At 44.3% G+C, this 20411-nt stretch overlaps 1 protein-coding gene across 7 annotated transcripts in view; it reads left to right on the top strand.

The window, feature by feature from the left end:
* Cabin1 (calcineurin binding protein 1) overlaps nucleotides 1-20411 on the top strand; it is a 138790-nt gene that overhangs the window by 48721 nt on the left and 69658 nt on the right. For 5 of the 7 annotated variants that reach the window (XM_026412506.2, XM_026412507.2, XM_077796148.1 and 2 more), the window contains 7 exons: nucleotides 5171-5332; nucleotides 6151-6357; nucleotides 6581-6726; nucleotides 9981-10242; nucleotides 11590-11850; nucleotides 14978-15129; nucleotides 16847-17025. In XM_026412506.2, coding sequence (XP_026268291.2) covers nucleotides 5171-5332; nucleotides 6151-6357; nucleotides 6581-6726; nucleotides 9981-10242; nucleotides 11590-11850; nucleotides 14978-15129; nucleotides 16847-17025 — 1369 coding nt within the window. The remainder of the gene's footprint in view (nucleotides 1-5170; nucleotides 5333-6150; nucleotides 6358-6580; nucleotides 6727-9980; nucleotides 10243-11589; nucleotides 11851-14977; nucleotides 15130-16846; nucleotides 17026-20411) is intronic. The other 2 variants (XM_077796146.1, XM_077796147.1) reach the window with 2 other exon arrangements.

Raw genomic sequence — 20411 nt, 5'->3', positions numbered from 1 at the left:
TGACTACTCTCTATATGTGTATGATTATTGAGACTTGCCAGAAAACCTGGACTTGGTTCCTATGTTAGTCAGTTTTCCATTATTGTGAGCTAATCAACTTATAAGGAGGAAAGATTTATTTTGGCTCACGGTTTCAGAGGTTTCAGTCCAGAGTCACATGGTCCCATTGATTTTGGTCCTGTGGCAAGGCGGTAGGTACATCATGGCAAGAGCATGTAGTAGAGGAAACCTGTTCATGGCAGCTGAAAAGCAACGAGAAAGATAGGAAAAAGCTGGGGTCCTGAAATCCTCATTAAGAGCATGCCCCTGGTAGCATTTACTTCCACTAGGCCCTGCCTTCTAAAGGTTCTACCACCTTCCAATAGTGCCAATACATGGGCCTTTAGGTGACAATCAAGGTTTAAGCTATAGGACTTGGAATGTGGCTTAGGGGTAGAGTGCTTGCCTCGCAAGGCAAGGGTTTAATCGAGGCCCTGGGTTTAATCCCCAGCACCATAAAAAAAATTTAAAAAAATTCTTTTAAAATCCAAACTATAGCAGTTCCCTTGTGCAACTGAGGCTCAGGGAACTATAGACCTGGTTTTAAATAGCAGGTGAATTTAGTTCCACTAGTTATTGCTGATTCTGTTACTAGTTGGACACAAAAGTAGGCCATAATAATTTTTTTAAAGTAGTCACTGCATTCACCATTACCACCAAAGTCCTTTAAGTCCTATTTGCCAATATCACTTGTTATGCCAGGTTATAATTGCTCAGTCAATAACTATTAATTTTTTCAGTCAATAATTCTTTAGTGAGCCTCCATAAGCAGACTTCCTTGAACTTGCCATCTGTGATTTATTGGTAGTAGCTCTCTGGGGTTACTGAGGATAAGCAGTATTAACCCCGTCCCCAAAGCTCTCTGTTGAGTGGGAGGCCTAGCAATATCAGACAAGTTACAGAGCATCAGGTATTCTGGATTTGCCAAGGGAGAGGCATCCAACCCAGTCTCTGATGTCTCTTTAAAGTTTTTTTGGGACATAGCCACATCCACTCATTTACAAATTAACTATGGCTGTGTTTGCAGTACAGTAGCAGAGTCTAGTATATATTACAAACTTTATAGCCCACAAAGCCTGAAATATTTACTGTATGGTCCTTTAAGAATTTTGCCATTGGGGCTGGGGATGTGGCTCAAGCGGTAGCGCGCTCGCCTGGCATGCATGCGGCCCGGGTTCGATCCTCAGCACCACATACCAACAAAGATGTTGTGTCCGCCGAGAACTAAAAAATAAATATTTAAAAAAAAAAAAAAAAGAATTTTGCCATCCCCTGTTCTTTACCTTCTCTTCAGCAAGCATACCCTCTTTTCAGCTGTAGCCTCCCTTCATAGTATCTTCCTCCTCTGCTCTATACTCTCCCCATAGTTCATCACCTGGTATTATGCTATACAATTTGCTTCTTTATTATATTTGTTGTGAGTCTTCTCCACTGAAATGTAGCTTGTGAAAAAATAGGGAATTTTGTTGTTTCATGACTGGATCCAAGTACCTAGTACTGTGCCTGGCACAAATTAGCTTATTTTTTTTTTTTTGGCGAGGGGATACCAGTGATTGAACTCAGGGGCACTTGGCCGCTGAGCCATATCCCCAGCCCTATTTTGTATTTTATTTAGAGACAGGATCTCACTGATTTGCTTAGCACCTTGCCAGCCTCCTGAGTGGTTGGGATTACATACGTGCACCACTGCTTCTGGCAATACAGAGTAGGTTCTTATTTAATAAATACGTTGAAGGAGATTAAGCATATGTACAGAGCTCATGTATGTGTAGGGCCTTTCAGTTGGCAAAAGCATCATGCTGAGGATGTGGAGACTTGGTGAGGAAACCCTCTGGCCCAGGTTCCAGCCCCAACTCCAGATGGCTGAGTGTCTACCCTACCCTGTGAGCTCCAAGGGCCTGTGTGCTCACTCTGGGATGTCTTTATGCTCCAGGATCATTTGGGGAAGATTTATGCCAGGTGGAATCTGTTTTGATACCCAGGAATTGGCCCCCTTCTTTCTTTCCTCTGTCAGTTGCCTAGTACAGGGACATTGCTTCCACAAAGTCACCTTATTCAAATTGGAAGAGTGAGTTACTTTACTACCTTTGTAGGCTGGCCTTAGGTAGGAGTGGTGCTGATAGAGAAGAGAAGGCTAAAGGGGCCAGCATGTGGTCCTATTGACAGTTTACTCAATCTCTGTCTTTTTTTGGAAGAATGTGAATTGTAGCTGCCAGTATCTGCCAGTTGAATTTAAGAGAGTAGAAGTGATATGAGTACACTTGTGTTTTGTTTATACTTCCTAATTTTTGTGCCCAGGGTCCAACTTGAGATTCCTCTCTGACTCCCCACTCTCAACCCCATGCCTTCTGCCTGCCACTCTCTCGTGGGTCACATATGACTGGCTGGTCCTTTCCTTCTTTTGAAGCAGCCTTCCCCAGTTCCTCCATTCTCTGTTGCCCCTACAGCTGGATACCTTGCTATTTTTTTGTGTTGCATGCCCCTCCCCAACTAGATTGCATCCCTGAGTCCAGGACCTTTTCTGTCTTGCTGTCTGAAGTATCCCTAGGGGTTGAGCAGTGCCTGACGTAGATTTCTGTCCCAGTGATATTTCTTCAGTGAGTGAATAAAATAGACACTTATTCATTTATCCAGAAGTGCTGCCTGAGCATTCATCATAGGTGCTGTGGAGTTTATCTCAGATTCATGGTCTGTAGGTCAAAGACTGTGTTTTGGGACCAACATCAGAGAGACCCTTTGTGTGGATTATTTTCTATTAGAGTAGAAATAGTCTGAAATTCTCTTGTATCCCATCTTTTCTGGAGTTAGCTCTCCTCCAACCCCCACCCCCGTACTTTGAATTGAATCCATGGGTGCTCTACCACTGAACTACATTTCCAGCCCTTTTTATTTTTTATTTTAAGACAGGTCCTTGGAAAAGTTGCTTAGGCTGGCCTTGAACTTGTTATCTTCCTCTCTCAGCCTCCCAAATCTCTGGGATTATAGGTGTGTACCACCATGCCTAGCTAGAGTTAGAATTTCTTATTCTATGTTCTGTTTGGGTTGAGGAATTCTTATCTATTCATCCACATCCAGCTCAGATAGCCCCTCTCCTGTGGAGCCTTTACTACTTTCTGGGGTGTTCCCTTTTATACTGTGTTCCACATACCACTACCCAGATTGTATGCATATTAATAATCTGTATTTGCTGCAAACTTGTCTTCTAATGAAAATAGAAAGTTATAGGAAAGGTAACATATTCATTTCCCTCTCTTGCTTACTTTATTAAAGTTGGTGTGTATCTTTGTAGTCCAGGTTTTTATGCTTAATTATTACGTATTTGCACATTACTAAACAACATATAGTTGCATGATTTTTAAAATTTTAAGTACAAAATATATGGTTCATAATCTCTTGCAGCTTGCTTTTATTAAGTTCAACGCATAGATATCTCCACATTGATATAGATCAATGGTTTATTCATTTTAATAAGTAATGTTGGGTTATTCATTACAGTTGCTTTATAAGATCATATATTGTGTGAGCATCTGAATTATTTTTAACTTTTTAGTATGGAAATTTCCAAACAATAAAATAGAAGTAATAGTATAGTACACTCCAAGAGGCTGAGCACTGAAAAGTAATTATTTATTTATAATACATTGCCATTCCCCCACCTATTCCCATCCCGCATTGTTTTGAAGCAAATCCTAGACATTGTATCATTTTGTCTATAAATAGATTATCATTCTCTTAATGATGATATTATGGCATTATGGATTGTGATGGCATTATATTTATCCATTTTGGAGGTTAACATCTACCAAGTTGTTTATGTGTATTTGTGAGAATTTCTCTAGTGTGGATTCCTATAAAAAGAACTACTAAGCTGGGCATGGTACCACATGGGTGTAATCCCAGCTGCTGAGGCAGGAGGATTTCGAGTTCAAAGCTAGCCTCAGCAACTCAGTGAGGCCCTAAGCAACTCAATGAGATAAGATGTAGTCTCTAAATAAAGCCTTCAACACAGATCTAAACTAAAACTCGATTTCTTTAGTGAATATAGATCCGTTTAGATTTTTTCTCAAATCAATTATATTTTCAGAATAGGGTCTACTTATTAATATAAAACTGTTCATGATGTTTGCCTATGATTTTTAAAACAAGTCTTTTCCTGAGGTCTATATTAATGTTTTCAAACTATAACCTATTCGTTCCTGGATCTATTTTTTTCTTTACTTTCTAGTTCACTAATTACCACTTTAATATTATCTATTTATATTATTATCTTTTAATTTTCTTTGGGATACTCTGTTGTTTCTTTATTGAGAACAATGCTATTTTAATACTAATTTCCTAATATATGTATTGAAGTATAATATATGTATATAAGTTTTCCCTCAATACATTTTTAGGTACATCCCAGAAATTTTTATATTTAGTGGTTGCTATTTTTATATGATTGATTTCTAAGTTTATTGAATTACATTTAGAGGATATGGTCTGTATTATCTTTTGGTATTTTATGAGTCTTGTTTTTTATCTAGTTTTGATAAAATTTCATAGATACTTGGAAAGAATGCCTGTTTACTAATAGTTCAATAGCCATAGGATCTCATATCTATAGGGACAACTTGTTTAACATATTATTCACATTCTATCTGATCCTCACAAATATTTTGTCTGAGGGAGATTCCCTCAACCCTAATGGGAATTATGTTCTTATACTTGCTTGTTTTCAATATTTAACTCCATTATCTCCATTGGAACCTTAACTTCTTAAAAACAGGACTGTGTTTCACTGCCTAGGAAAAAAAGGTGCTAAGTAAATAATTCATTTAGGAAATGTACAGCTAAATAAATGGAGTATAATATTTTCTTCTAGTAGTTGGTGGAAACTGGGTATTTGGAAAGAAGGCAGCTCAGCAAACCCAATGGGAGGAGGCTGCTGCCAGAACTGGTCCAGATAACCCCATTAGGATAACAGGTCTTTTCTAGAAAGCATGTCTTTTGGAATCAGGTCATGTAGGGACCCAACAAACATTGCCTCCTTAGGTTGAAAGAGTTTAGATCTCCCCAGGGAGATCCTTTTATGACAGGGAGGCTCTCGCAGCAGGCCACTTTTCCAGGCATCTCTTTCTACTCACCATAGGTGCAAGTTCTCCAAAAGGAACTTGCTGCCTCCACTTCTGAAGACACACACCCCTATAAGGAGGAGCTGGAGACAGCCTTGGAGCAGTGCTTCTACTGCCTGTACAGCTTCCCTAGCAAGAAGAGCAAGGCCAGGTACTTAGAGGAGCACTCAGCCCAGCAGGTAAGTCTGCCACCACAGGCCTGGGAAGGAGGCAGCTCTGATGAAGAATGAGGCTCCAGGGAAGCAGAAGCTCTTTTGAAACAAGTCAGATTTGTTATACTCAGCTCCACAGTCCCAGTACAAGTTGCAAGAAGAGTACAAGAGGACCTTATGGTGTCCTTTGATTAAAGGATAAAGAGTTTCCAAAAAATGGTCTCCTCATAAATGTTGACAAATGATTCAAAAATGTAGTGTAGCAATTCTCTAGATTTATTTGCAACTTGGATATGAATAATTCTTTAGAGGTTTTCTTTCTCTCCTTTTTTTTTTTTTTTAAAGCATCTTGTGTTATTAGCTCATGGTTCCTCAATACTGTCAGTTTCTCTCTAATCTTAGGAATTTTGTCCTCTAAAATATGAGTTCCTTAGGCTAGGATCTCCACTCTGGTTCCTGCCTTTAAAACTATCCAGGCTCAGAGTCAGCACTCAGTTTTCGTCAACCAAATGACTGAGGGAGCAGCTGTGGTACAGAGAGGGTCAGTGGCTGGCCCCAGGCCCCCACTTATGATAGAACCCACCCTCTGGCTGAGCCATGTGATCTCACAGAGCATAATCCTCAGTTAAAATATTTGTATTTATAAAAACTAGGCTTATACTTTTCAAACACTTGAATTTAAGGATTACACTGGGTGTGCAGATTTTAAGAAGTGTAACGGGGACTTGTTATAGACCCTTTAATATATTGTGACCTTATTTACATTGGTCATAATGCATATCTATGGAGAAACTTTTTTCTTTACTCTGAGTATAATATGAATCTGCCTTCTGTCTTTTTTCAAGGTGGATCTTATATGGGAGGATGCCCTGTTTATGTTTGAGTATTTTAAGCCCAAGACCCTTCCTGAATTTGACAGCTACAAGACCAGCACTGTATCTGCTGATTTGGCCAATCTCCTGAAAAGAATTGCTACCATTGTGCCCCGTACAGAGAGGCCAGCACTGAGCCTAGACAAAGTCTCTGCTTACATTGAGGGGATATCATCTGAGGTGGGCCTCAGTAGATACAAGGAGGTGGGGGTTATGGGGCCAGATCACATTCCTCCCCTCCAACATTGCTACCTGTATGCCCTGGTTTCTTTCCTGCTCTGCATAAGATGCCAGGGTTAGGAGAAGCCAGGGATCTGTCATGTGTTGATAGGACCAAGCAGTCCTGGGCTTATAGGGCACAGCTGAGGCCACCTCCTCTTATACTTACTCTCTTACCTGGTAGGTGCCCTGCCTCCCAGAAGGGGCTGACCCCTCTCCTCCAGTAGTAAATGAACTCTACTACCTCCTGGCTGATTATCATTTCAAAAACAAGGAGCAGTCCAAGGCCATCAAATTCTACATGCATGACATCTGCATCTGCCCTAACAGGTGGGTGATTTGGGCTAGGGCCAGGCTGGCTACCCAGAGGGTTGGGGTGACTTGTTCAGCCAGATCTTCAGGAGGCCAGTTTGGAGTTTCCCTGCTCACAACAAGGGGGCCAGGGAAAAGACATAAGAAGGTAGTTTAGTGCACTACAGTTATTAGAAAAGTAGGTTCTCCATAAAAAGCATAGGACAGAAGGCTTCTTTCCCTGAAAGGGACAGGGGGGTCAGAGAAGATCCAAAGTATAATTTGGGCCTTGGTGTGTGAGACAAGGAGGTGCTGTTTTGTGCTGTTTCCTTTCTGGTTTCAGGCCCCAGGAAGTTGGGTTATATGTACCTTTAAGTGTTTCTGTTGCAGGTTCTTTAATTATGGTTGTTTTCTTGGGGTAGAGAGGGTAATAGGAAAAACTCAAACTGAAGTTCTCTTTCCTTGATGAGACTCAGGGCATCATTGGCAGTAGTGGTTGTCACCTGATACATGTTGGAGAGCTCTGTATGTGTGAGACTTGTGCTTTCTTCCCAAGAAGCCTTGCTTAACTTTCTCTTAAAATGTGATTGGCCTGAACATCCTTAAAGGCCCTGCTCTACTCATGAAGTCAAGTGCACTTGATACCTTCTCATGGCTGGCACACCTAGGAGGTAAGCCTTGTGTCACAGTTAAAATAAGACCACCCTCTGTGGCTGATCAGCCTCTGAAGGTATTATGTCTGTAGACAGGCTTCCTGGTGGTACTCAGAGGCTAGCCCACAGTAGCTGTCCTTAACTATAAGCACAAAACTGTTCTCACTTGGGAAACCTGAGAATTTCAATGGGTTCCACCTGACCAAGGGGGAGAAAGGGTTGGGATCTGAGCAGTGAAGCCAATTTGTAAGACTTCCATAGCTTATGGGAATAGTCCTTATTGGGCCCCTTTTGTTCAGTCTGTGGTTCCTTCCAGGCAAGGGACTGTGTACTTAGAGCCCTGGATATCCTCTCTGGGGGCTGTATACCATTGTAGTGGCACAGACTTCCATTAAGACTGGCTGAATGCTCACTGTGTGATACATTGTGTTACTTGGGATCATCTCCTCTGTACTGCTGCTGCCACATCTGTAAAGTATGGTAAAACCTACCAACCTTGGGGCAGCAGGCACTTTGTGTAGCTTCTCTCATGTGATAAGCCCTTAATCACTGAAATGAGAGTTGCAAAGTCTCAACCATACTTCCCTCCAATTTGCATACCACCTTATCGGAGGGTATCAACCCACTAAGACCAGTCTACCTGCTACAGAGGAGGGGTCTCTGAAAGCTGGCCCCAGAGCCAAGAAGGAACCTATCTTGGTCCCGAGCCTCAGCCCTTTGTCTTCTTCATTCTGGCCCTAACAGACAGGTGCCAGGGGAGACTTGTGGCTTCTGGTCTAACTAATGTGGAAGTTTGGGTACAGTTGGGTTTTTTTTTTTTTTTCCCTTATTAAAGTCTTCTGAGTTTGTTGGGTAGGGGTGAAGCCCATAACAGTCAGCTGGGTGGATAATAGGGTCGTGATTATAGTATTGGAGGTTCTTAACCGGAAACAGAGTCTATGAGAACAAATACTGGTAACAGTTTTTTCCTTCCTTTGTGTTGACCTTTCTTTTTGCTTTTGCTAAACTGGAGGTAGCCCAAATTGGTCAGAGCACCATTTGGGGAGGGGGAAAACAACTTATCAACTTATCTCCATTGCCAAGGAGATAACTCTGTATCCTGTGCTGGCATTAGGTCTGCCCTGCACAAGTCAGAGCTGACATTCTGCCCCCACCCCCAAGTTCACATCATTGGCCCTCAGGCCCCTCGGTGTCCCTGTAAATCAGTATTTCTAGAGTATGGGCATGTACTGCACTGCCAGGGTCAGATACTCACATCAGAAGTTGGCTCTAGGTAGAACACTTAAACATTTTCAGTTGTCATGATGATATGCTTCTGCTTTTGATTACTTTGTGATAAGAGATACTGGTTTTTATGTTGGTTCTATGTAACCACATAGGTAGTATTGTGATGTGTGGGCTCTTTTTTCAAGGTGAGGACAAATGGAATACAGAAAGCATGCTGGAAATTGAAAGAAACTGGTCCTAGTGAAGGGGAGTTTGACACCTAGCCCCACCCTCTTCCAGGGTGATATAAGCAGAGGAAGGGAAGACATGGTAGCCTTGGGTCCCCAGGTCCCTGAAGAGGAAGAGCTACTCTCAGGAGCCCCTCAAATGGAATGAGGGATGAAGCCTTTGTCTTTGCTGTCCTCCTTACCCCAGTGAGCCTTCTGTCTTTTTCTGTTTCCTTCATTAATATAGTTTCCTCCTTGGGTACTGAAGTGCAGTGAAAGTACATCTGAACTCACAAGGTTCCTTGACAACATCTTGGAGCTATGGTAAACTATTAAATAGTTCAGGAAGACAGTTAACCCTTTTTAAAGTCATAGTAGCTAACTTTAGCTGTGGTGGGCAAGAATTGTTGGAGAGTAACTTCTAACTTTCATCCTTCTAGCTCCTTTTTCTGTTGTCTATCTAGCATTCAGAAAATTACGAACTCTGTTAAGAGCCCATAAATTATCTTGGTCTTGTTGTCTTTGTAGCTGATTATCCTCGCAGAGAGGTTTCTACATTCTCACCCTTAGTTTCTTTCAGGTAGGTGATCTCAGAATAATAGGGGCTCAGCCATCACATATTCCCCCTCATTCTTTGTTTTACTGCTGGGAACTGAGCTGGAAAGGTCAGAGTCTGCTCAGGGTCCCAGAGGGAAAACAGGGAGAGGAGTGGCTGGTGACTGTGCTCCTGTTTGGTAAGTATGTTGATGCAGGCTCTGCCTGTGTAGGAGGAGGGACTATGACACCTGCTGAAAGTTTCCCCATCACTTTGACTGGGCCCTATTTTGATGCTTTGCAGAGCGCCCCTGTTTCTTTCCATGAGAGCTATTCCTCCTCAGTTCAGGGAAACAGAGGCAGCAAAGTCCAAGAGCCCATCCAGTAAAGCAGTCATTGAGTGCCTGTGAATTGTAGAAGGACTTATACATTTTATCTTTCAACAACCCGCAGCTTTTCTCCTGAGGTAGATCTTCTTAGATATATGTCATGATATAGGAACTGAGACTTTGAGACGTGCCTGGTCCAAATCATGATCTTGGGCTTTGAGCTCTAGTGTTACGGTAGTACAGTGTCCATGGTGCCTATCTGCCTACCCTCAGAGCCATCATAACTGCCCTACTATCAGGGCAATGGTGGTCTTAGCTTGTGCTTTTTTTGTCACCCACTCCAGGTTTGATTCCTGGGCAGGCATGGCTCTGGCCCGGGCCAGTCGCATTCAGGATAAGTTGAACTCCAATGAGCTGAAGAGTGATGGACCAATCTGGAAACATGCCACACCTGTCCTGAACTGCTTCAGGCGGGCCCTGGAGATCGACAGCTCTAACCTGTCCCTGTGGATTGAGTATGGCACCATGTCCTATGCCTTGCACTCATTCGCTTCACGCCAGTTGAAGCAATGGAAAGCGGAGCTGCCTCCTGAGCTTGTGCAGCAGGTGAGGACCAGCTAAGCAAAGGGGCCTTGTCATCCTTCTGTCTGACCAGAGTACCTTCAGGACTACAAAATTCTTTTCCAGACATTCTTTGTGCCTGTCTTCACATTCAAGCCAGGAGTTCAGGGGTGATTATTCCCAGGAGGCTCAAGCCATACCATACATAATGATAACTTGTCCCCTTGGTTTTTAGACACCCAATCCAGTGCAGGCAAGTTCAGGGACGGACTATTGTGACCTGACTTGTCAGTCATCAGTTTGAGAGTAGTTAATTGGTAGGGCGAGAGGTGGTAGCCACCAGAAGGAAAGTGTCTCTTCCCTTTTTCCTCAAAGGAATTTGTTGGGTCCTTATAAAATTCTTGACCATGTGTTGGGATTTTTTAAGTCTCTTTTGGTAAGGGGCACCCTTAGTGGGAGATGCTGGGTCTAGCCTGAGGTCTGTGTTCAGCAGGGAACCCTGGCCTCCTTGAAAAGGAAGCAAAGGAACCATACTGACTTTTGGTTTTGGTTTGGTGTTTTGGTGATGCTGGGTATCAAACTCGGGGCCTTACACATGGTAAGCAGTACTCTACCACTGAACTGTATCCCCAGCCCTCAAACTGACATGTTTAGACTAGTACAGAAGTAAGGTACCCTGGCCCAAAAAGGTCTCCCAGGAAAGCAGTGTGCTGAAAGGGAACTGCTGGTTGGATAGATGGCGCTAAGCCTTAAGTTCTGCAGTGTTCATCTTTAATCAAAACTCAAAAAAAGATGATGGCATTGTCAACACTATCATGGGATTGTTGGAGGACTGAATGAGACTCTCAGCCCACAGTTGTGCCACTGAGATCCTCTGAAAGCCCCTCTGCCCTGGAGGATGAGCTTTTGTCATTGTGCCCGACATTCTGAGACTGTAAGTGACATGCCACAATTGCCGTTGGCCTGGTTCTTCCCTCTGGCGATAGCAGCCCCAGCCCTCTACTCTTTCCCCTTTGCAGGTACAAATCCTTACTGCAGCCACATAGATCATAGATAGGAACCTTAGAGGGGGTCAGTGGGTACTTCACAAATTCATAAACTGTTAAGAGCTGCAGGGGGAGGGCATAAGAAAGGACCTTACACTGATGAGAGGCACCCTTAATTTAAGTCCAGTTCTGCACCTTACTTTATGTGTACTTGTGCGGAATCCTCAGGGCTCTTCATGTCTCATTATCATCAGCTGGGAAATGCTGACAACAGTCTGATCTCAGGGTTGTTGAGAGGAATATAAATTTTGTCAACAAATCAACTGAATTAATATTGGAAAAAGCATGATTCCTGGGTAGGTTCAATCCTTGTGCCTAAGGCCTATGCTCTTGGGACTTGTTACAGATGGAGGGCCGGAGAGACAGCATGCTGGAGACAGCCAGGCACTGTTTCACATCGGCAGCTCACTGTGAGGGCGATGGTGATGAAGAGGAATGGCTCATCCATTATATGCTAGGCAAGGTGGCTGAGAAGCAGCAGCAACCACCAGCCGTCTATCTGCTGCACTATAGGCAGGCTAGCCACTATCTGCATGAGGAAGCTGCCCGCTATCCCAAGAAGATCCACTACCACAACCCACCTGAGCTGGCCATGGAGGCCCTGGAGGTGACACCATGTTGGCCCAGGGTTGGGAGTCAGGGCAGGCATGGGCTGGTCTCTCTGTCTCCTTGGGGATGGGGCTCACAATCTCAGTGACTCTCCTGCAAACCCACTGGAAACTTCTCTGTGTTCAGCAGTTTTATGTGCAATTAAATTAAAGCAGCCTTTCTTCTCTTTTTCTAAGGGTGCTTACCATCCTTTCTGGAAGAACGTGCGATTGTTCTCATCTCTCAGGAAAAAAAAAAAATCCTTTCTCATTAGCACCCACAGGTTTGAAGAGTTTGACCTTGGTGATGACAGTCAGTAAAGTTCAATGTCTTCTGGTGCCAAGGGGGAGTATAGCCCGGCAGGGGGAGTACAGACACTCTGTCTTCCAGGTGCATATGAGACATCCAAGGCCCAGTGAGGTCCCAGCCTATGTCTGGGATACCCAGCTTGGCAAGGTTGAGCCAGGGTGAACAGCCTGCTCTTTACCCCAGATTTGTTTTTTTCTCACTACTTCTCAAGAGAAAATCAGTTTTTGTTTTTGAACTGCTGGGATTTTCTTTTTTGATTTCCAGTGTACCTCTGATGAATGCTCTTACTGTTTCTCGTGGTAGTCCTAAGGGGCAGGCCAGGCAGCTGTGACCAGTGCATTTTGTAGGGGAGGAAACCAAAGATGTGGGTGGAGATCCAGACATGCTTGGCTTAACCCAGGATTCAAACTTCCCCTGAACATGTTAGCTTTGCCCTTCCTGAGACTGCTAACATGCCCAGCAAGTTTTTTAGAATTAAGGTAGAATTTACTGCTTACTAATCCTTTTTCTACCTTCATGTGTTTTTCCCCCATGATAAAATTAACATGTAGTCATACTTTTATTTTCTTTTTAAAGGGAATCAGACAATTCACAAGTATATAAAACATGAAAGTCCCCAGTGATATTAACACCTGCCCCATTTTAATAATCCCTATTAACAGTTTGGACATGTCCCTGTATGTCCTATTTTTTTTTTTTAATCAATATGTAGGTAGATACTTAGTAACATTTTCTGAGTTCCTTGGACAAGATGTAGTTGAAGGTATGGTGAGATTCCCTGCCTGTTTTAGTGCCCCATGGTTGGGCTGGGCATTTGTTTATCTATTCAGTGCCTTCTTAATGGGTTTGGCTTCCCTTCCACTTCTTAGGACATGTTCCTGTACTTGTATTAGAGAGCACTTAATGAATATTTTCAAGGGCTAAAGTTCAAAGGTGGAATTGCTGGGTCTTTTAACATTTTGAGCAACAGTGTCCAGTTATCCTGACAGGTTATACTGATTGATGAACTTGTTTTTCTCCCCAGTCATGCTAGAACTTGCTTTTTACACAATTGCTAATCCTGTGAGCAGACAAAAAAGTCCTAATTTTTAAAAGTTGCTGTGAAGTGTTTATATAGTGGCTATTAGGAGGCCAGATATTCTTAAGTAAAGCTTCCTATTGAATGCTTTTTCAGCAGTGGCCAACTTCTTCCCTCTTCACTGTACTTTTATACGATCTACTAGGCACTGAGTGCTTTGGAGGAACTGTAACTTTGCAGATGAGAAGGCTGAGGTCCAGGGAAGAAATATGACTCACCCTAAATTACCAGCAGGAGAGAAAGGGAGCTGGGCCAGATCCCACCAGGCCTATAACTGATATGTGACACCTCTGGGCAGAACTGACCCTGGCTAGAGTGGAGGTGGAGGGTGGGGGAAAGTGACCTGGATTTCACAAAGATAATATCAACTCTCCATGGTTTTCCTCCATGGTATTTTCTTTTGAGTTTTGGACTCTGCTCCTGTCTAGTAGAGCCAGTGACCAAGCAGGATGATGGCCTCAGGGTGCCCAGGGACTTCTAAATGAGGAATTAAGGCCTCAGTTATATGGACCACCCTTCTCCAGTACACTGTGCTGGCTTGAAGGATTGCAGGTGCAGAGTTCATTCCAGGGGCATTCCAGTGTATCTGTAACTTTGAATCCGTTGATGCATGTGTATATCTTGTTTTATAAATGACATTTCTGTGAAGAACTTAACCCTGCTCTGTTGAAAATGAAATGCCTTGGTTCCTCTGATGTGGAACCTTGATTCAAAAACTTTACTTGCCTCTTAAACACTTTGCTCTCCTCCAAGTTTGGCCACCTAGATATTTATGGATGGTTTCCTACAATTAAAAATGGAGTTGCTGAGCCAATTTCTCTAGAATCCATAGGCTAGAAGTGGATCACTCTGGGTGTGAGCCCTCTCTGTCTGGTATGCCCCCTTGAGAATGCTACCTGGGCCTGGACCAGCAGACGCTTGTCACCTAAGTGAAAACCATCTTTGGTATATGCAAAAGCCTGCTAGTCAGGGTCTGAGGTGCCAGCAGTTCTCAGGCCCTGGGATATCCATGCTACAGATATGCTGTCTGTAGCGTGTACTACAGGCAGGAGCCACATTATACCCACATTATCAAGCTGTCTGTGGAGGTGTGTCTGCTTGTGGTGTATCATTTATGTAGGAGCAGCAGAGGGCAGAAGACAGGACAGACCTGGGTTTTACCTGGCTGTGAGCTTTCCTAGCTGTGGGACTTTAGGCAACTGATTTCACCTATTTGTAAATTGAGGAATGTAGTAGAAAGCACAGAACCTTATCTGATTCATTGTTCTGCCTGCTTACCTGTCTGAATCCTACAGGCGAAGGTTCTTGAGAACTATGAAGACCTTGCTCTTCCCTGGGGCTGGATTACAGATAGGAAATCCTACCTAGTCTTTGCCTTAGGGCATGCATAGTTCAGTGTAAAGACAGATATATAGTCTCAGTTTCTGTGGGACCAGGAAAGGGGCACAAAGGATCAGTGGCATCACAGTAGGAGGCAGTGCCCAGTGAATGGAGCCAAGGTCCTTACTCTTATCTCACCGCCACAAGGCTGGATTACTAGGTAAACATTTAAGCTGAAATGCTGACAGTATTCATTTTAATTTTTTAATTCATTTAATTTTTAATTTTGAATTAGTTATGGATTTGGCTGGCTTAAAGGTAACCAAAACAGGGGAGTGTGTGGTGGCCTGTCATCACAGGCAGGGACCCACTTCCAGTGTGGCTGCTAGCTATAGTTATAGCACTGGGAAGGCTGCTTACACCAGAAGTGTTGTTCTAGGTGTACTTCCGGCTCCATGCTTCCATCCTGAAGCTCCTGGGAAAACCCGAATCTGGGGTTGGTGCAGAGGTCCTGGTCAACTTTATGAAGGAAGCAGCGGAAGGACCCTTTGCCAGGGGTGAGGAGAAGAATACACCCAAAGCTTCAGAGAAGTGAGTAGCATGCTTGTGGTAATCCCACATGCCTCATTTACTACAGTATAGTGTTCAGAATGTGGCTACTGGGTAAACTGGAACTCAGAGTCTCTGGAACCTGCCTGGAAACTCTAATTGCTGGGCCAAAATCATCCTGTTGAATGTGAGAGAGAAGGTTAGTGTGTGGTCCTCAGCTCCTCCTCCTGTGGCCATGACACCTGGTGTCACCCCACCCTTGGGTGCATGTCCTAAAGTGAAGCTGGCACCTTCCCTTCCACTCCACTGAAGTACAGCTCTGTTTTATGCAGAGCATTGTAGAAGGCCAGTTTTCACTTTGTAGATGCTTACCCCACCCCCTATCCTTTTCTGGGGTCCTCCCAAGGATGGGTTACCTTTGAGGCCTGGTGTACTGCCTGTTCTCAGAAACAGTGAGGGCCATGAGAGGCATGGGTCCTTCCTGCAGTGTCAGAGAGCTCAAGGAAGCTGGTGCCCTGGCATGGTCCAGTGTCCCACCCTGGTACTTCTCTTAACTCACTTCATCTCTGGGGCCCCTGCCTGAGCCCTGCTCCCAGGTCCAGTCCCTGAGGGCCTTATGTTCATGGCCACAGGTAGACACATGACAGAGAGAATTTGCTACAAATAGTCCACAGAGGCAGTATCCCTCAGCTTATTGAAAAGATAAGCACCCAGGTGGTGTGTTACTTGGGTAGGTTCAGTGTTCTCAGAAATTACATAAATATAAAGAGCCCCCAGGGTATAATGAAGTTGTCTTTCATTGACCATAATTCTGTTATAATAGTTTTTAATTATACAAATAATATGTGACTGACCATATTCTAGTTATAAGAAATTTAGGTACATATAAATAGAGTTAGACACTATTGACAGTTTAATTTCCCAGATCATTTTCTTTAATTTGTATATGCTTATGTTCACACATAGAATTAAGGGTTTTCTTTATCTCTTCAAAATAAATTATTGAAGGTGTTGCTCCAGAGTTTGCTTTTTCCCTCAATGATGGGCCTTGGCCACAGTCTGTAAAGATGATAATCTTTTCACACATTCTTTCTTATATATATATATATATATATATATATATATATATATATATATATATATAGTTGTACTTGGACATAATACCTTTATTTCACTTATTTATTTTTATGTGGTACTGAGGATCAAACCCAGGGTCTCGCACATGTGAGGCGAGTGCGCTACCAATGAGCCACAACCCCAGCCCCTCACCACATTTTTTCTATTCCATATTTATTATTGCATAGTACAGATATTCCTGGTTTTATGTAACCATTCCATGGTTACATGGAGGGTGTGTCTACTTTTTTTTTATCCATGTTGCAGTAGATGTACTTGTATGAGTGTGAGCCTATAGTAAAATGATGTATTTCTGTCTACCCACTTGTCAGGGATTAGATCTGTTGGGTTATCACATAGAAGTGCACTGACTTGGTATGAAGGGATGTTGGGTGCTTCTGAGGAGAGGCTTGTCAGCTTCCCTAAAGAGACTACTGGGCTCTGAGATCCAGAGATGCCTCAGAGTCTGGGCCAAAAAGTTTGAGTTGCCATCCATTTAGGGGCTGGAGCTATCCGGGTGCTGTCAAAATAGCTTTACATGAGAGCAGCATACTCTGGGAAGGATATTGACCCACAGTGGCACATGTCCATTTCACTGTGATATGGAGGCTCTAACCTGTGCCCCAACCCTCTGTCCCCACAGGGAGAAGGCCTGCCTGGTGGATGAGGACTCCCACTCTTCAGCTGGGACACTGCCGGGCCCCGGAGCCTCCCTCCCCTCCTCCTCTGGCCCAGGTCTGACATCCCCACCTTACACAGCCACTCCGATTGACCACGATTACGTCAAATGTAAAAAACCCCACCAGCAGGCGACGCCGGACGGTATAGTCCCTGTTCTCCCTACTGCCAGCCCAGGGCGGCACGCCAATCATGGGGAGGGTGCTCAAGCGACTTTATTTTGTCGCTTTGTTTTGGTGAGGGGGGGGTGTTGGGTCTGGGGTGACACGGGCAATGTTGCGGCTGTTCATTAACTTCATGGACTCACGGTGATTCTTGTGCTTCCAAGACATGCTCAGGGTCGCCACCTGCTAGCTTGCCCACCTGGGAGCCAGTGTAAGGGTCAGGCTGGACTTAAGTGCCTCACTTGTTTGAGCCTGCATTTTCTCACTTGCAAAATGAGTGTGCTGACATCTCCTTTGTGGGGCATTTGGAAGACATGTCTTTGGTGAGGCCTGCACCATTCAGTTGCATGTTATATCTCTGTCCTGACCATCACAGGAAGGTGGTGACTAATTAAATCTTTCACCCTGGGGTATTCAGACAGGATGTTGATGGAGGTCATCTGGGATCATGTGCAAGGCCATCCCATGTGGAATGGGGCAGGTGGCGACTATTCAATCACATTTCTTACTAACATTAGGAGGCTTGCATGCTTGCATGTAGCTTTATTTCTTCATGTTCTCCTCACCTTTACAGTGACAAGATGGGATAAACCAAACTGGTGAATTTAGAGAACCATTAAAGTGACCCCCTGAGAAGATAGTGACAATGCTGAAAGATACCTAGGCCCTCACTCCATTGTGGCTCATCTTATCCAGGCTGTGGGGAAACAGGCCTTGCTCTACTTTCCCCAAGGTGATGGGAAACCCCTAGGTGGGTAGGATTGGGCTTTGCCTCCTGCCAGGTAGCCTTTGTAGAGCAATTTCTCAGAGGAAGGATGGGCCTTCTGGGCACCACGATAGCCGTAAAGTTGAGGTCCAGTTCAGGTCTGGGTAGAGGGGAGCCAGGAAGGCATACTGCCTTGGCTCCAGTGCTCTGCTGGGGCCCTGTCCAGTGTGTACAGGTTCCTGGAGAACATGGGCATATGCCCCAGCTTGCTGAGCCAAAAGATCATCAAAAGCACTGGTGAGAGATGACAAGATGGCCAAGGCTTAGCTTCTCCAAGGGTGGGATTTAGTTATCTCCTGAGAGGACAGAAGACTTACAGCGTCCCTTCCTGGATTTGGCTCTGTAGCATGTGTGTTGAGAGAGAAGCAGTGTATCTGTGTGTGTGCTGCATGTCTCTGACTTCTCTTAATGGGATTGTGTCCTTACCCTGTCCTAGCATTGGCACCTCCTTGCCCTCCCTGGAGTGTTGAGCTTGCTGCCTGTTACTCCAGTCTTCAGTTCTGTGGAAATTCCTTAAGTAAGATCCTCTCCTTCTTAATTAACTCATGTTAGCCCAGGAAACCACCCTGTTCCAATCTTTTGCTCTTGAGAGTATTGAGAAACTGCATTAGCAATAAATCCTTGCTCTGGGAGTTAGTGTCTGCCAGGTACTTCCTGTGAGGATTTAGCACCATGCCAAGTTTTCAGGAAAGAGAACATGCCATGTGGCTCCACTCCTGTGTTCCTGGGTAGAAAGCTCCCGCACCAGCTGTGCATCTTCCCACCCAGCTCAGGCCATAGGCATCATAGGGCTTGGCTGCTTGGCTGTCAGTGCATCTCAGAAGAGGAACCATGTCACCACCTGGCACCAACTACCTAGCTGCCCATGCAGGTACATAAGTGTGCATAGAGTTGGGAAGGCAAGTAGGCACTGGGCATGACACATTCAGGTTGGCAACATAACTATAGAACCAATTCTATAAGCTTGCAGATGGAGCCATATAAATAAATTAAAATATGCTTTCAGTGGTTTCAAAGTGATTCCTATCAGCAGTGTGGAACCATTGGTATTTCATGGCCCATTTTTGTCCAGTCCCACCCCAGTATGTGGAGCAGCACAGTGCTTTTCTCCCTCACCTCTAAGAGAAAACAATGTAACAGAAAAATATTCAGAGCCCTAAAATAGCTGTGATTTTCAAATGCCACAGTGGCCATTCACCAGCTTCACTAGTTCTTAGGGAAAGGCCCAGACTTTAGGCAGAAACAGCAAACTGCTGTGTCAGGGGATTTCGCAACCTCAAGAGACCACAGTGCCCATTCCTGCTTCCTGCTTCCTGACCTGGCTGGCTCTGGGAGGAAAATATATGGCTCATGCTTTCCACTTAGCTCCTCAGTCTGAGCACAGCCTCAGGTTCTCCCTGAAAGAACAAGGGCATTAGCACTCATTGCAATTCATAGCCAAGCCCAAGCCCTCCCCCTGCAAGGAGAGTGATGGGTGCTTCTACTCCTGATACTACTGGGTTCAGAGAACTGCTTGAGTTCAGACAGGAAGGCAAGGACAGAGCAGATGTCTGACCTGGAGTCAGACATCTGGCTTCCAATCCTAGTTCCATTGCTTACATGCTTAGCAACCTTGGACAAGGGCCTGCATTTCTCTGAGCTAGTTTTTCCTTATAAAATGGAGTATATTTGCCTCATGGGTATTAAACAAAAGTACTTGTTTACTCTTGTCCAGGTTCTTAGTGATGTTGGGATGAGAACTGGGTAGAATCACATAGAGGGAAGAGCCTGGGCTCTAGAACTCTTCACCCTACATCTCCAGCCAGTGGTATGACTTCAAAAAAGGTTAGGCACTGTCATCTGAAACAGCAGTTCTGCATGGGCCTGGGCATTGGGCTTCCTGAGTTCCAGTCTCCTGCCTCCTGGAGGCTTCTTAGGCTAATTAATTTCCCACCAGCGGGAAAAGGGAGCCAAGCATCAGGACTGGCTTTGAGGGTAGTTAGGAGACACCATTAAGGTTGCCTCCCCACTTTGGTACTCTTTTGATTCAAAAGCAGAAATCAGCTGGATTCAACTGATTTGATGTAAGGTATAGTAAAGATTTAGAAAAATGGTTCCAGGTATATATAGGTAACTTGACATTTGGTAATAGCTGCTTCATAGGATCCAGGTTCTCTGCTAGGGTTGGAAGCTTCCTGCAGCCCCTCCACAGCTTGGTGAAAGCCTTTAGAATTGACCCCTTAGGTCATCTTGAGACCACCACAGCCAACTTTCATTGCCAGCCCTTCTCATGACAGTCAGGAGGGGCCCTCTGGCCAAGCTGAGAGAAGAGACAAGCCAGAGAAGGTTGTCCTTCCCACCTAATTAACTTCTGCCTTTCATCAGTCTCTTGGGATTGATCCACAGTGCTGAAATACTTCATGTTGAAACCTCTAGTCAGGACTAGGAAGCTAACTAGAAGAAAAAAGTGACATGAGGAGAGTAGTGTGACCTTTAAGGGACTCCCAGTGATTGTTATTTACATATGTCAAACAGAGGGTAAGGAGATGTTTAAAAGAAACCTTTGTCCCTCTCCTACATGCGGTGTTGGTGTGCAAGTGTATGTGTATGTGCATGTATGT

The sequence above is a fragment of the Urocitellus parryii genome, chromosome 3, assembly GCF_045843805.1.
Source record: "Urocitellus parryii isolate mUroPar1 chromosome 3, mUroPar1.hap1, whole genome shotgun sequence".
Classification (NCBI taxonomy): Eukaryota; Metazoa; Chordata; class Mammalia; order Rodentia; family Sciuridae; genus Urocitellus; species Urocitellus parryii.
The sequence above is the reverse complement of the archived record's forward strand: the minus strand, read 5'-3'. Positions and strand labels throughout refer to the sequence as shown.